The sequence below is a fragment of the Sapajus apella genome, unplaced genomic scaffold, assembly GCF_009761245.1.
Source record: "Sapajus apella isolate SASKATOON/1434 unplaced genomic scaffold, GSC_monkey_1.0 scaffold35, whole genome shotgun sequence".
In the NCBI taxonomy this organism is placed as follows: domain Eukaryota; kingdom Metazoa; phylum Chordata; class Mammalia; order Primates; family Cebidae; genus Sapajus; species Sapajus apella.
This window is the reverse complement of record NW_022436975.1, coordinates 12,940,293-12,957,747: the sequence shown is the minus strand read 5'-3', so window position 1 is coordinate 12,957,747 and position 17,455 is coordinate 12,940,293. Positions and strand designations below refer to the sequence as shown.

Genomic DNA, 17,455 nt, shown 5'->3' with positions numbered 1-17,455 from the left:
TACCTTAGTTTTTAAGTTCAATGGCTATGGGGCAGAAAATGCATAAATACTAAATTCTAAACAAATGAGTGAGAATATTTTGGAATAACCTGATCATCATATGCACATAAGAATTGTGTATTGCTATTTAGTAAAGTACTTCAAAATGTTTTGGCTATATAGCTGATTTCTTCTTTTACTGTTAGCTCAAGAATTGAAACACCTCAACTAAAATATTTAAAGATCTTTAAAAGCACTTGTACACTAGAACTTGATTTATTTTTTTCCTTCTCTCTTCTTTCCCTCTTTTGTTTCTTTCCGTTTTCTTTCTTTTTGTAAATGTTTCAACTGACTTATTGATGTCAAAGTCACACTTATCCAACTGCATTAGTACTTAGGCTTCAGCTAAATCAAAACCAGCTTTCAGTTGTGATTAGTGGGTTAAAATCATGTTTGGCACTCTCAGTTTTGCATTTTGTATTCAATAGGTTGTTATTTCTGTATCGTTTGCTTCATATTATTTTCCAAGTTTAATTAAAATCAGAAAGGTTATCTTTTTAAATAAGCCAGCTACATCAGGGACAAAAAATTCATAATTAGTAGCTGGGAGTCAGATGTTGTTTTCGGGAAGACTTGAAAAGGGAAAATTAAGTACTAAAAATGTAAGTTTATTTTGCCATATCGCTAACAACAATTTGATTTATATTATGATACTTACAAATCTTTTAAATGATATTATTGGCATGTTTTTCCTTAAAATTTGTAAGGTAACATTTTACATTTTAGTAGCACAGTCTTTAAGATAGTCAATTTTTTGAAAATATTTGAGTGTCAATCAATTTTTCCAAGGATCATCTTCTATCCTTTAGTATTAAGATACTTCCTTTTGAAGCACTTCCATCATCATTGAATTTTTTCCTCATTTGTTGTGTTATCTAGTTTCAGTTTCATTTCCTAATGGCTTTGTATGTGAATGGATTTTAGTTATTCCAAACATCATTGGTAGTCATTTTTTTGATTTATTTTTTTAAGCAAGATTTTCAGTTTTACTGTATGGGCGATTTGCATTGTGTATAGATGATCCTCTCAAAGTTTCACAATAAGAGAGAGACTGATGAAGAAATTGATATAAATCAATCAGCATGAACACTTGAATTAATCCAGGGGACGACTTGAGTTAATTCTACAGGTGATTGCTTTATTGAGAATATTTTGTATTATGACCCGCTTAGCTATGCAAGTTTGTAACTTTAGAGGTTCTCATAATGATACGTGGATAATAAAGATTCTCCATAGAAAGTTGCATTGAAAAAACAAGGAGTAAACAAGAATCATTTTTAATTTGAAATGGGTCTGGTGACTTAGGCTGTATCTTCTGACACTGATTTCTTTTTCCTGTGTCCTCAATTGTTTCTTCTCCTGTTAAAGCCCATTGGTAATAATTCCCAAAATTGATTGCTCAGAATATTTCATTGTAAAATGCATCTTGGAAATGGTTGTTTTCCTCATTTGTAAATGGAAGGCGATGCTGTTCCTCAAGGTGGTTGTGGGAACTGGCTGATGTTGCATAAGTGTAAACAGCAGGCGCGTTGTTCGGCATTCACTTTCCCTTTTTCATTGGTAGAATAATAATAATTCAGCCAAGATGTTTCAGTCGGGGGTTCTAAACTTGGAAGCACTGAAACCGATTCCTATTCCTACTTTTGTCAACAGATTGCAAAACAAATATTTAAGTCATTTATCCTTTGTAGTGAATGTGTCTTTGTGAAATGAGTATATTGGAGCCTGATTTATTCTGCTGAGATCATTGAGGGGGCAAATGCAAATAATTATAAATGCTACACGTGTGAAGCCATAAGAATGGCTAGTTTTTAAAAGAATATTGTGACAATATAAAAATGCAAGATATAAAGGCTAGAAAAAAGTTATGAAATAAACTATAATAATAAGTATATGGTACAATCAATAAGCCTAATAATCAGCCTAATTGTGGAAAACATGTTTGTTTTGTATTCAGAGCGCATTTTTTCCATAGATGTGATTTTATGGTCTTCAGAGATTTTTTTTTTTTTTTTTTTTTAACTCTGGTACACACAAATTTACTTCTAATATCCAGTTCTTCAAGTCTTAATGTAACTATATTTCTATGTAAAGTGCATTTATCATTCTTCCTTGGGATATTAGGAATATATTTAGTTTTACTTCTGAATGTTCTCCAGAATTTCTTTGGTTACATCCATGATATTAAATTCATTCAGATACCTGACATGGACAAAAAACCATGGATTGGCTCCCATGATTGTAAAGCCCAGGGGTAATTTTGGATTTTTTCTTTTGTTATGCTGGATCTAGGCACTCAAACAATGTTCTCAGCGTCTGTCTGTGGACTCTCAGGAATGTCGGCTTCCTTCTCAGGCAGAATCTCATGTGTTTATCTTCAACCCTGCTCCTTATGGAGTAGGGGATAAGAGAGCTGTGATTGCTGACACCCTGGGATATGTGAGTGCCCACCCTTAAACTGTGGGGTAAAGAAAAATTGGATTCCCCTAAGGAAGTTAGTGTGTTTTCTCTAGAAGGAGGAGGAATTGGTGCAGGGCGGGAATAGGTGTTTACACGCCACTCTTCATCTGCACCGAAAGCAGCCAGATGATGGAGTTTGTTTCCCCTTCTTCTACCCATCCCATTTCTTCTTCTTCCCCTGCTCGAATACAGAGAGGTGAATGGAATGGGCCGAAATAGATATTTCAGAATAAGAAGGTGTGTACCTAAACATTGGGTACTCATGGGCATAAAGATGGAAACAAGACACTAGAGCTTCTAGAAAGGGGAGAGAGGGAGACAAGGGTTGAAAAACTGTTAGGTACTATGCTCACTACCTGCGTGATGGAATCATTCATATTCTAAATTTCAATATCACACGATATACCCATGGAACAAACCTGCACATGTGCTCCCTGAATCTAAATAGAAGTCGAAATTATATTTTAAAATTAAAAAAGCTGTGGAGAAGAGAGAGATCTTATTCCAAACAATTATTGGTCAAACAATAATTTTAGACCACTGAAAGAATGTAAGAGAATACTGATATAATAATAAATGTTGCCATTTAGATATCAGGTAATGAAGTTTATTTTGTTGTTAAGCTCTCTCCATTTTGCCCCTGTTCTGTTTAAAATGAGAGTTTTTGTGTTTAGGAAACTAAAGGATGAGTGTTATGTAGCCGACCCATAAGATTATTTTCATGAAAATCTTGTTTGGGCTGATCTGAAAGATTCCTCAGTAACAATCTTTTGTCTCTTATCCTTTCTTCTCCATTTGCCTAAGAATATAATTGTATAAGCTAAATGTTTATTTCTTGTTTGGCCATCATTTTTAGATAGGAATCAATTTCTGGAAGAACTCTATCAGCTATACAAAGCAGAAAGTCATTCATTTCTTTTTTCTTTGTTTTCATTTAATACCCCACTTGATTTCACTTTTTGTATCTATCTATTGCTCCATATTAAGTCAGGTATGCATACGTCATAGAGGTCTGCCTCTCGTTTCCATCTTCTTTGCCTTATGTATTACTTCTCTTGTATCCTATTAGAGGAAGATGGTCTATGCTTAAAGCCATTGTTATTTTTGATAATTATGTAATACCAACATGCTGTGTCTGTAGTTCCCATTTATTGACTCAGTTAATATTTCTGAGTATCTGCAGCATGCCAAGGACTGGGCAAGGCATGGGGGATACAAGAGATTGAGGTGGCTGCTATCCCTGCAGTGATGTGCTGTGAAATAAACAAGGGACTGAGGGAGAAAGTAATGAGACTAGAGTGACTGTCAGTACGGCCCGCTAGTCCCTCCACCTAGAACGTGCTCCCGCTCTGCGTGGCGGGCTGCCTTTGTCTCTCCCATGGGACCCAACCCAGTCATCACCTCTGACTCAGACATCTCTGACCCTCCCAAGTGGCTGCACTTGTCCCGCTTGTGTTATCACACTCATCTCTTTGCCTCATTCCTGGACTTTGCTGCCAACTACGAGTTATCTCCAGCACGTGTCCTGGTAACTGACACTGATAGGCATTCAATGTTTGTTTATTGAATGACGAATATACAAAACAAATCATCTAAAAATACTTGAGGCCTGTATATACTGTTGAAGAATATTAAGAAGAAGAAAACTGTGTGTGTGTGTGTGTGTGTTTAAAGAACCCAAAAGATTGTTCAATAATTGCAGTGTTTTAACTACCTTGGAAGTTGCCTGTTAACTGTGTTTATGTTGCTGTGTGCATGTGTGCAAGAGGTGGGCAGGGAGGGAGTTTAAAAATCTTTTTTTAAGAAGAAAATAAAAGGCAAATTTTTTGAAAAATACTTATTATCTCATATAATTCTTAAAGCCTTTCGGAGGGGTCCTGTTTTGTCCTCTTTCTGCATTTGTGGAAACCAAAAAGTATAGCTGTGGTAACACTGACGTGGAATTCAAATGGAATTCAAAGACATCCTCTTGTCCCAGGTGCCCAAACTCTTACACACCATGTTGAATTGCGTGCCCTTTAATTGCATTTTTTATGAATCTCCTCTCTTCGGTGTTGGTGCTGAAACCAGGCTCTTGGGAACCTTATTGCCAGCGTTTAATTCACTTGTAATTTATGTCTGTTTGAAATCTGCCTGTCCATCTTACGTTATGTAAAGATGCTTTGAATCTGGAATGGCTCTTACTGCATATCAAGGGGTGGCTTTGAGTACCTGGTAGTCTCAGAACTTTAGTAAGTTCTGGGACTGCTGCTGGTAAACTAAGAAAGCTCTGTATTCACTGATCATATAAGCCAGGAGCAACAATGAGGATTGGCATGGTTACCTAGTAGGCATACCTTTCTGGCGTATTGATTTTCCAGAATATTTCCCAAATTTTGTGTACCTGTGAGCCATAATCGGGGGGTAAATTGATTTATACTGCTAGACTACTCGCAATTGAAACAGTACCACTTCTGAGCAATAACCATAGCCAGAGTAACCCGGATTGGTATGGATACATTTTCCTTCATCTGTACGCCTTTGAATTAGTAAACCAAAGATTAAAACATTAATTTTAAAAAAACTTCTTAGCTTTTTATAGGCTACTTGTATGAAATTCTATGAAACAAAATAAGTTTATAATTGTTCCCCAGGTTTTGTTGAGGGAGTGGCTTCCTTCTAACTCTCATGAGAAGTAAATACTTCGTGTTCCCTCAAGTCACAGCCCTTGGATCCAGCATCCAGGGCCTTTCTGAAACGCACACCTCTCCTGGTGCCTCAGCCACCTTTCTTATGTATGATAGTGGTCCCATAAGATCATAGTACCGTATTTATACTGTATCTTTTCTGTGTTTAGAAACACAAGTACTTTGTGTTACAGTTGTCTGCGATATTCAGTACATTACAGTACATGCTATACAGTTGTGTAGCCTGGGAACAATAGGATATTGCATATCGTCTAGGTGCGTGGCAGGCTATACCTTCTAAGTTTGCCTAGGCACACCGTGATGTTCCCACAATGGTGAAATTTCCTAATGGCACATTTCAACAAACATTTCTTAGAATGTATCCCTGTTGTTAAGCAACTCATGACTGTACCTGCTGTTCCCTGCCTGAAACACACACGAAACTTACATAGCCACAGCCCTGATTTCCTCAGGGTCTGTTCACATGTTATCAGTGAGTCCTTTTGCCAAAGTATTATGAATAGTTCCCACCATCACTTTTCCCTAATATTCACCCTGTTCCATGTCTTTCCTGTACCTCTGTCCCCATCCAATATGCTCTAAATAGTTCATGTTTCTTACTTTTATTTTTTTGAGACACAGTTTCGCTCTGTCTCCCAGGCTCTAGTGCAGTGGTGCCATCTCAGCTCACCACAACCTCCGCTTCCCGGGTTCAAGCAATTCTCCCACCTCAGCCTCCTGAGTGGCCTGCATTACATATGTGCGCCACCATACCTGGCTAATTTTTTGTGTGTGTATTTTTAGTAAAGACAGAGTTTCACCATATTGGCCAGGCCGATCTCGAACTCCTGCTCTTGTGATCTGTCCGCCTTGGCCTCCCAAAGTGCTGGATTACAGGTGTGAGCCACCACACCTGGTCCATGTTTCTTACTTTTTAAATTGCTCTCTCCCCTGGAAGGTAGGTATGTTGTTTTCATTTATTATAGAATAGTTCCTTGAATTAATAGGTGCATCTGATGAACCTAAAGAACTAAAACCAAGGTATGTTTTAAGGGAATTAGTATATTTTCCAAATCATGTTGTTGCCATTGCTGTGGACTGGCAATTTCTATTCACCCTATAATGACTGGAAGGCAGCAGTGGACACCCTGTTCCTCTTGCCAGCGTAGAAAAGTGGGTCCCAGTCCTGATGATAAACACTGAAAGGGAAGACTGTCAGTGGCCTCTGGAAAAGATTTCCTCAAGCCTAAGAAATAAACAGAGCAAGAGATGGTCCTTTTGCTTCTGGACATCGCCTTGTCTGAAAAAGAAGCTTGCAGCTCGGGAGCTCTGATTGCCAGCCTAAGGATGAATTTCGGCCTGTGAGCCAGCCAGCCACCTCCACACTTCATGTTTAGTTAGATGATAAATTTCCTTCCTGCTCAACCATTGTAAGCTGGCATTTTGTTAAATGCAGCCCCAGGAACATCAGAACTGACACATCTCATGTCATAACCTAATTTTGAATATTTATTTCATTGCTACATCTTTGCCACTTGTACTTCATAATAAATCCATTTTGAAAACCTTTCCTTTGACTGAACTGAGCTTATAAGCATTTACTTTTCTTGATTCATTGTTGCTTGCTTTTTTTCCCTCAAATTATAAAACTAAAATGAGTTTGGGTTGCAAAAAAGTTTTTTTTGGAAATCCTGAAATAAAAGCTTGTCGGGCAAATTCTTCCATATGGGTTGTTAAAGCAATTATACTCTAGTATGTGTTTTTGTTAAGTTTTAAAAAGTTTATAAAAGTCTAGAGGAGGAGATATACCAATATGATCTCAGCTTCTTTGAAGTTTACAATATAGTTTATTTTTGTGCTGATTTCATTTCTGGAAATAGCTATGACCAGGTATTAATGATTTTATGATTCACCTGCCACTTTGGACAGGGCAAAAAAACCTCAGTATTTTTTGCGATGTGCTTTTGCTTTCTCTTGTTTTTCATATGTTTTGCAATTTCAATTTTAGAGACAAATAAGTTCAGGTTGAGTTAAAGCTAACTCTGGGGGTGTTGTATGTCAGAATATTGGTATACTAGTAGTATTTGAACACTTAGCATTAGAATTTTTTTTTTTCAAATGAAACTTCAAAATTCTCAAGATTGGGATTTTTAGGCAATTCTTTATTGGGAAAATATTTCATTGCTTGTGTAACACATGGAACATAGTTTGAGAGCCTGCTACAAGTGGGGTTAGTGAAAGATGACCCTGTAATTTTTCATTCAGACAGTTAGTTTTGAGAGTGAAATAATTCCAGGACAGCAGACATCAACTGGGAGTGTCTCAGGCGAACTAGACTCACGGCACTGAAATGGTGGATCCTAGAGCAGAAATGTGGATCTCTGGTACATAGGAGTAGAGAAACACTGATCCCAGAAATGCTCACTGATGTGAACACTCAGCTACTGGAGTACAGCTAAGAAGCCCTGGCCCTGCAGGGAATCTCCACAGTAATTTAGACTTAGCAGAGTAGTCACACCACTGGGTGTATTCAGCCCTTCAGCAAGTGTTCATTGAGCAATTGCCATGTGCCAGGTGTTAGCTGAGGTGCTGACAGTGCAAATAAATTACTTGATTCTTATGATTCTTGAGCATTTTCCTATTCATGCAGCAGAACTTAGCAATGAATCATTCCAAACCTGTTTCATTAGCAGTTGAGGGATGTAAAAGTGATTATTTAAATGGGAAAAGGGAGGGCAGCCCTAAATTTGAATTTGAAATGTGATGTCCTTTACTTGGCCTTCATCTCTACCCCCTACTCCCTGAACTTGAACTACAGTTAAGACCTGTGTATAATCCCTTTGCAATCTGTCTTACAGTTAGAGGTAACTTAGATGTAGAATACAGCTGACTGTATGTGTTGGTGTCAGGTGTACTGGTGGTAAGTTTTGTGTGGAAGTAGTGTTGCAAATGGTAACTGGAGGAAATGTAAGTGATGCGGCAGGGCCGTGTGTTTCTGTCTCTGTTTCTTTTAAGATTTGGGAAGAGGAATGTGTATGTTTTTGTCAATAAGAGAAAAATGAGACATAGAAAAAAGAAGTGAAAAGGAAAAGTAATAAACGTGAAATACATTGAAATGAGACCACACTGGTGTGCCTACAGGAGGTGCACACAGCTGCTTAAGATTAGAACACTGCTTCTCATGTCACCTTGACCTTCCTGCTGCCTGCAGGCTGTCCATGCACAGAGCATTCCCTTTAGTAACAACACTTGGTAGGAGATTGTGAATGAGGTCGGGAGGAGTCCAGGATCAGCAAATAGAATCTTCAAACTCTTGAAGTTAGCTGTTTTCTAAATAGTTGTACTTAACTGAGGACCTATTTTAATGTTCCACATGTATAATATCAAGTAACTTCAAATAACAAACTTAATATAATTGATTTTAGATTGCTCTTCACTTCAAAATCAGTTTTCATGTTACGTTACCCTGATATCTTATTTTCTTTAGGACTTATAAAAGGAAGAAGAACCTTTAAATTCTCATGTATTTTAGCTGTTGTAGAATAATATGATTACTTGTAGGGGTTTCCTTTAGAAGATTATAAATAGATATGTATGATTTCTTTTTAACTATTTTTCGAGTAGAATAAATAGTTATATCAGTGAAAACATGGAGTGTACCTGAATAACAAAAAGTTCAAGTCCTCCTTAGTTGCCTCATTGCTGAATTTGAACTTCAGGACTTAGGAATTAATTATCACTTACGAACACAAAAGGAGCTTGAACTCATACTGAACTTTTGGCAGGTTTAGACGTGACTATTTTAGAGAATCATGAAAATTTAAACAAAGATTTTGTTTTAATTTGAAGTGAAAAGCTAACTTAGACAAAGAGATGTTAAAGGCTCATGTGAAATTGAAGAGCAAACTATTTTCCTACCTCAGTTTTTAAGCACATAATTCCAGAAACTATTAATTACTTGCACTATTGGTTACATGTTTGAGAATATTATTTTTCCTGGTTTAATATGTCAGAAAACCCCACAAAAACTCAAGTTAACTTTGTGAATAAAAAAATGCAGGACTTAAAGAGAGATCTACTTCAGAGCCAACAGTCCCACCAGAAGAGGCTGAGCCACACGCTGAGCCCGAGGAACAGGCTCCCATGGAGGCAGGTAAGCTTGTTCTCATCCTTTAGTCTCACCCAGGTGTGCCAGAGCCTGACAGGTATCCTCATTTACAGAATCATGTTTTACCTGGAATTTGTTTCACATCGTTTACAGAATAATTAACTACTTTTTTTTTTCTCCTCTTCTGAAATTATATAGTAAACTTACTTTGTTCTAGTAGAAATTGGCACAGGATAATTTTAATTTTTAAGATCTAAGGTAGTTGTTCTTTGTCCAAGACCACACAGGAACATCATGAACTGAAATGTTTCTTGATTCCAATTCTAGCACTATTGCACTATATTACCTTGAAAGTAAGAATACACACAATTCCATACTAGTGTTATCATTTGTCATGTGATTTAATAGAATCGATCTAGTGGTTTCTCAGTCTTTTTTATATGAAGGTCTCTATCTTAAAAGACTTCCCAAACCTCCCTGCGGTCATCTATGGAGCTTGGTTTGTGTCTACATGGATTCACAAATCAAGCATCTGTGTAATTACCCCAACGCCTATGACCTATAGGTAGGAAAGTCATGAAATATTTTAATAAATTATTTAATACAGTCTCTAAAACTCTGGTTTTCTTATGCCACCTATTGGAAATGTAAGGAACGACACCACATATTTACTGAAAACTTAAGTACTGGATCCAAACGGTACTTTGGCTGATTTTTTCCCTGTATTCTGAGGAATAATATTTAATTTTTCTTCCTTTAAGGCCAATATACTGCTCTGAGTTTTGTTGTTGAGTTTTTAATTCTAGGACAATGTGCTCTCTCTCATTCCTGTAGAATTGCTATGATTATATCATAGCTCCAGAACAGAGAGTAACTTTTAAAAAGTTTTATAATGTGTGTTTGGATATAGCACCTCACATTTTACTTTGTACTAAAAGCCTTTCTTGACCCCCACTTTTTTTATTTGCCACCTAATCCCTCTCCCCTCTAAAACAGCCACACTTTGAGAGAAGAATCCACAATTACTTTTTTACCTTATTTTTCTTTCATTTTTTTAACCCTTTACACTCTGGCTTCTGCCTCTACCAATCCCCTCCTGAAGAGAGAAGGAGTATTTGCAAAATCATGGAAAGTTGAAATGGCATGGAGTCCTCACTAAATTCAAAGCTAGTGCTGGTAGCAGATGATTGTGGAGAAGTATGTGAGGACTCAGTTGTGGAAGTATTATATTCTGCTCCTAGGACCCGAGACTTTGACCTGTATGGGCAAAGGAAGCCATTAAAGAATGAGCAGAATTCACCACCCTCCACTTGTAATAACTCAAATATATTCTCTTTGGATGGTGATTTCAGCAGTTATAAACCGGGGAATCCAGTTAGGAAGCTATCTTAGGCTTTTTTTTTTTTTTTTTTTTTTTTGAGACGGAGTTTCACTCATGTTACCCAGGCTGGAGTGCAATGGCGCGATCTCGGCTCACCGCAACCTCCGCCTCTTGGGTTCAGGCAATTCTCCTGCCTCAGCCTCCTGAGTAGCTGGGACTACAGGCATGCGCCACCATGCCCAGCTGATTTTTTTGTATTTTTAGTAGAGACGGGGTTTCACCATGTTGACCAGGATGGTCTCGATCTCTTGACCTTGTGATCCACCCGCCTCGGCCTCCCAAAGTGCTGGGATTACAGGCTTGAGCCACCGCGCCCGGCCTATCTTAGGCTTTTTAAGAGAGGATGGCAATTGGTTGACTCTATAATTGCACAAGACTTTATATATAAATGGCTTGTGAAATAGAAACATCTATTAAAAATAGGCATTTTTATGCTTTGGAAATGATTTTGTAGTGTGATTAGCATCATATATATTACATTTAAACGTTTCCCTTCCTGAAATCTAAATTAACTTATTCTGTTATTGTCATGGAAGATTAGCTCTTTGACGTAACTGATGTCACTGGCATTATCTCACATGACAGCATTTAGGTTACCAAGTGTAGTGCCACTTTTATTCACTGAACATAGATTATGTTTACTAGAGAACTTATAACAGCATCAATGTAGTTATAGCTTCTTGTTTATTGTGTGATGTTGCAGTTAAATCTGATATTCTCATAAGCTCCACAGTGTTTTTGGAATGTCATCATAATGTTCACTTTTGTAATTTACCTTATTTGAATCTATGGATCTCAGTGTAAGTTATGGCTCTCCAAAGCTGAAAGGATTGTCAGTTACAATGTAAGGTATTCTACTGACACTTCCTGACAAACCTGAGTGACAGCAGTGGGCCATCTCTGAGTACTCAGTCCACACACCTGCAAGAGCGCACTTTCTCCTGTCAGGGAAGATAGGTAGTGGTTGACCAGATACATCAATCTGTATTGACCTTGTCTTCCACATTTCTGTCTTTATTTCCAACTATTTCCCTTTATGAAAGCTTTGTTCTTCCCACTTTATCATTATTGCAAATTTTATTCATTAGAAACTGGTCATTTTGCTTTTAATAAGGCTTTTTGTTTAAATAAAAATCTGAACCTCAGTTTTCTTTCTTTAAAAACCTTATTGAAAGCCTTTTAACACTTTAGTCTGTTGACAGAGTAAAATGAATTTTACACATCTACCATGTTTTCCAACACAGAACAAAAATGTGGTAAGCTGACAGAGAAAGAATGCATAGTTGCTTGGTCAGATGTGTTCCTTTTAATGTGTATGCACCAATGCCATATTTGAGTGTTAGGAGTTCCATGTAAATGTTTGAACTTTTCTACTTAGCTATGTTTTACAATTATTTTAGAACCCCAGAATATCGAAGATGAAGCAAAAGAACAAATTCAGTCTCTTCTCCATGAAATGATGCATGCAGAACATGGTATGAATTAAAATCTGCTCCTTGTCTTGAGTTACTAAAATAATGCTTAGTTATATAAAATGATTTGGACATTTAAAATTTAAAAGTTAATTGGGTGTTTGTATTTTTTTAAAAAGTTTGAATTAAAAGTTAGCAGGTGTTTTTGAAATAGCACTATGGTTATTTTATTCCACCTCACTGTGGAGGAACTCAGTGCATACATCTAAGAGAGAGCTGGGGGAATAAATGAGAATGAACAAATTGAAAACAGTGATCCATCAGTGATCCATCAGAAGGGGAGGGCGGAGAGGAGGGAAGTGGGACTCAGGCCAGCGTTCAGGCTCATCCAGCTGCTGTCGTCCACCCTCAATTTTGCTTCACGTCTGGCCGGTCACCAGAACAAAAACAAACTTTTAATTACCTAGGTTGCATTAAGCAGGGGAAAAACACACACACACACACACACACACACACACACACACACACGCGCGCGCGCGCACACACACACACACACACACACACACACGAATATAAAACATTTTCCCAGCACTTAGATTTAAAAATTTCTCATGGGGAGCTCTGTGTAGAGGATAATAGTAGTCCAGAAACTAGTGTTTTAAAGTTTTATCAGACTGTTTCTTGAAGCATCCCTTGATAAAAACAGAGATCGTGATCCCAAAACGTAATTCATGAAGGGATTTTGGAGCGGGCAGAATGCTCTGGAATCCTGATCGTTTTAATGGTTTGGTGTGATCCAAGGGTGGCCTAAAGGAAAATAAATTATGTTTCTTAAAAACAAACAGTGCCCAGTAGTGTCAATTGGTTTTTGCCAGTGGATGCTAGGGGTGTAGGAGCCTGTACCCTTTTATTTCTAGCTTCTTTGCAGCCTGGAAAACCACTCATTGGCCTGTATGAGCAAGTTCAGGCGTCCCCTTCTTAGTACTTCCTCCCCCTTTCCCCCAACTTTAACAGAAGGAAAATGCAGTCTAAATGAATAAATGACTTAAATATAATGGGATAAATGCTGTCATGGCAATAAAACTCAGATGATCTTTAGAGATTACTCAGAAGCGCCTGGTGTAGACCTTCTCTAGGCCAGTGCTGGTGGTGAGTGTTTTAAGAAAAGGGCATATCCCAGAGACAGGAGAGAACCTGAAAATAGTTCATCATGGCTGGCACATGGAATATGTAGGTGGAGGGTCATGAGAAAAACGGTACTTTTTACTTGATTTTAAGAGTAACTGAAGCCATTGGGGCAGGTATTTAGGAGTGTTGTGCGGTTCTGTCTGTAGTCTGAAAAATGCTTGGAACGGATGCAAGAGTGCAGCTGGGAGACAAGACGGAGGTTGTGCTGGGAACACAGTGATTCAGGATGATAGTAAATTTGCCTCAGCCAAAGGCAGGGAATGGAGAGAAATAGACCCGTAAGACGTTTGGGCAGGGGTGGGTGGGCAGCCAGCCAAAAGAGGGAAGTAGTGAAGTCTCGCACAGCCTCCTTCTTGCACTTGTTCTTTTCTTTAATTACATTTAGAAAGTCACATTTATGGCCCATGGCTATAAATATCCTTTATATGTTGATGACTTCAACATATAAATATATGGCCGTAGCCCTGATTGCTCATCTAAACTCCAGGTTTACTCACCTGCATACTTGGAATCTCCATTTGGATGTCTTATGGGTGTCTGCGACTTAAAGCATGCCTACCACAGAACTCATGATTCTTCTTACGTCTCAATCCTCCCCAAACTGCTTACGTTAGTCTTTTTATATTTTAGTCAATGTTCTTCCTACCCTCTTGGTTGTTTAACTTGAAAACTCAAGAGTTTTCTTTGATTTCTTTTCTTCTTCCCTCACATCTAATCCATCAGCAAGTCCTGTCGGCATTGCCCCCAGCACTGATTTTGGCTCTCTAGGGCCCCGTGTGATTGTGGCTTCTGGCCATAATGGTTGCAGTAGCACAGTAGCACCCAGCTGGGTGTCACTGTTTTCATACTTGCTCCCCTATAACCTGTTATACTTAATGTGGCCCAACCAGTCGTGGCTTATCTAGTTCCAGCCTCTTTTTCCCCTTCAGTGGCTTTTCTCTAGCCCAACTGTCGTCTCTTTTCCTTGTAATTGCCAAACCTATCACTGCTTTGGTGCTCCTGCACCTGGTATATCTTTCACTGAGATGTGTTTCCCACCCCTGCCCAATCATGTCTCTGACTGAACGTAATCTCCCTGCCCCCATCTTGGTACATTCACAACTGGATCCAGGTCCTACGTCTGCCATTGATTAGCCATGTGGCTTTTCAAGTTGTTCATCTTTCAGAGTAGGATACCGGTACCTACTGCACAGGGAGGATATAACAGCTGCAGAGGGCTTGGTCATAGCTAGAGTCTCGTGAAACCTCAGGAAGTTTTTCATGATAGGCTATCACTGAGCAGTAGAAACTCAAAGATAGTGTACAGTGTTTGACTGGCTTCCCTGCAGAAAACAGGGATACTTCCATTGAACAGCTACATACGAAAGCTAAATCCTGCTAGTATAAAAATCATCAGATTGCACTGGATAGAGTGAAAGCAGAATAAGGAAAGAGGAATATGATAAAAAAGAGAAAAAGAAGTAAAATTTGTAACAAATTGAAATTGGCGATTGGTTTGCTGAATAGCAGAAAATCTGAAATGAGGAAAAACAAAATAGCAAGCTATGAGGAGAAGACAGAAAACAAATAGCATCAACATGAATAGGCCTGCCTGATGCACTAACACCGGAGAGCATCACCTTGCCACACTAAAGGGGAAGTAACTGAGGAAGGCTTCTTGCAGTCTGGGCTGGGGTTTCGGGGTAGGGGGGTTCAGTAGCAGTAGAAGTGGCAATGTTGTTTATTACTGTAATAGTGATGATAATAACATCTAAATACTTAGGCCCAGGCATTTTTCTAAGTGTTTTAATCTTCACAACAATGTTACAAATAGATGTTATTCCCATTTAATGGGAGGGAAATCTGGGGCACAGGATAGTTAAGTAATTTGCCCACAGTCATGCAGCTGGTACAGAACAGCTTAAATCTACAGCCGTGCATTCCAGATCCCGCACTCCTCCTAATCCCTGAGCTGCACTGCAAAGCCAAGTCCTGCCCATTTACTTTCTTTAGTATTATACACAGGAGGTACTCTGCTGGAAGCCAGCTCAAGTTGCATTGGGATGAAATAACCTGTCTTAACTATGTTGTGGTAGAATAATGTAACATGTCCAAACACTACACAAAAGAAGCAGAGCAGCTCAGTGTATCATAGAAGTTAATCTCAGAAGAGAAATGGGTGTCTTTGCATAACTTAAAGCCTAATAGGAACATTTGGATGCATAGTATGATTTGGTTAAACCTGTGACCTAGCATATGATTTGTTTTTATTTTATTTTATTTATTTATTTATTTATTTGAGACACAGTCTCATGCTGTCACCGAGGCTGGAGAGCAGTAGCATGATCTTGGCTCACTGCAACTTCCTCTTCCAGGTTTAAGAGATTCTCCTGCGTCAGCCTTTGGAGTAGCTGGGACTGCAGGCACTCGCACCATGCCCAGCTAATTTTTGTATTTTTAGTAAAGATGAGGTTTCACCATGTTGGCCAAGCTGGCCTTGAACTCCTGACCCCAAGTGATCTTGCTTGCCTCAGCCTCCCAAAGTGCTGGGATTACAGGGGTGAGCCACCACGCCCCGCCCTAGCATATACTTTAGATAGGTGGCTAGTCACTCTTTGCTGTAGAATATTTGAATAGTCATTTAAAGTTGTTACTTCGAATTCTATGTCAATTCCCAGGAAAAGTAATATTTGAATAAAGTTGTTACCTGGACTTCTATGTCAATTCCCAGGAAAAGGCCATACAAGTAGCCAAGTAGCCTTTTCACTGATCTGAGGATAATTAAAGAGGCAAATATATTAGTAATAATTACGAATTCATTTATTCATTCATCAAATATTTATGGAGTGCTTCCTGTAGCTAGACATGGCCCTAGGTGGCTGGGAATATATAATGAATAAAATATATAAGCTTCCTGTCCTTGGTGAGTTCACATCCTAATGAGAGGAAACCTGTCTGACACCACATATACTTAGGCAGATTAGCACTTGGCCAGAGGATGAAAATAACTGTGGACTGAACAATGGTGTCTGGTCTGCAGTGGCCAAAAGGAGGGGCGGGGGACTGCCCAGCAGCAGGAGTGGGTGTGTGGCGGCTGTTTACAAGGAGCTTTCGCGTCTCAGTTGGCTGTTGCCAGTGGGTCTTCGCTATAGACCAGTGGCACTTTGTTCATTGTCATTGTTGAAGGAGAAGACCTGCAACAAGAAGAAGATGGACCAGCAGGAGAACCACAACCAGAGGATGAGGATTTCCTTACGGTGACTGATGTCGGCGATAGATTTGAGACCCTGGAACCCGAAGTGTTTCATGAAGGTAGAATACTTTTTTTCAAGTTTCAGGATAAAATACAATCAATGACTTATAATCACTTAAGTGTTTCTTAAATCCCTTTAAAACTGATATTTAACTTTTGCTTAGATTTTTAAAAGTTGAAGCTTAAAGCTTCAATTAAAGCAAATTTTTTCTTAAAATAGATATATTGATTTTGGTTCAAGGCACTTTTCAGGGAAACAGAATATTCAGAATATACAAATTTCTTATAAATAGTAAGTGAAATATTCCAGGAAACTAGTTTTACTATACCTACTTCTGCTTAGGGTGCTGTTTCCTAAATGAAAGTCAAACAACTGATAAAATATTGGACTTGATAATCTATCACAGGCTCATGTGTTTACATGAACTCTGTAATTATAGTGAGCAGGATTCAATTCTTAGCTTCTAAACCAGGCATTGGCAAACTTTTCTTGTAAACAGCCAGAGAGTAAATATTTCAGGTTTTCTAGATTATACAGACTCTCTTCCGCTACTCAATTCTGCTATCACAACATAAAAGCAGCCGGGGACAGTTCCTAAGTGGGTCAGTGTGGCTGTGTTTTTATAAAACTAATTTGTAAAATCCTACCCAATGTGGCTGGTAAGTGCACTGGCTTGAACATAGCTCACTCCAGCGTTGACCTCCCTGGCTCAAGCAATCTTCCCACCTCAGCCCCTCGAGTACCTGGAATCACAGGCTTGTGCTACCATCCCTTGCCAATTTTTTTTTTTTTTTTTTTTTTTTTTTGTAGTGGCAAGGTATCTTTATGTTGTCAAAGCTGGTCTCAAACTCATGGCCTCAAGCAGTTCTCCCGCCTCAGCTTCCCAAAGTGTTGGGATTACAGGCATGAGCCATTGTGTGTCCAGTTAGTCAGCACTTTTTAAAAGCATAGTAATAATGAAAAGTAGT

At 38.6% G+C, this 17,455-nt stretch overlaps 1 protein-coding gene across 4 annotated transcripts in view; it reads left to right on the top strand.

Moving 5' to 3' along the window:
• The window catches only part of ASPH (aspartate beta-hydroxylase), a 228,001-nt gene that overhangs the window by 65,376 nt on the left and 145,170 nt on the right, over nucleotides 1–17,455 (top strand). For all 4 annotated transcript variants that reach the window (XM_032296180.1, XM_032296179.1, XM_032296178.1 and 1 more), the window contains exons 6-8: nucleotides 9,226–9,318; nucleotides 12,055–12,129; nucleotides 16,420–16,545. In XM_032296180.1, coding sequence (XP_032152071.1) covers nucleotides 9,226–9,318; nucleotides 12,055–12,129; nucleotides 16,420–16,545 — 294 coding nt within the window. The remainder of the gene's footprint in view (nucleotides 1–9,225; nucleotides 9,319–12,054; nucleotides 12,130–16,419; nucleotides 16,546–17,455) is intronic.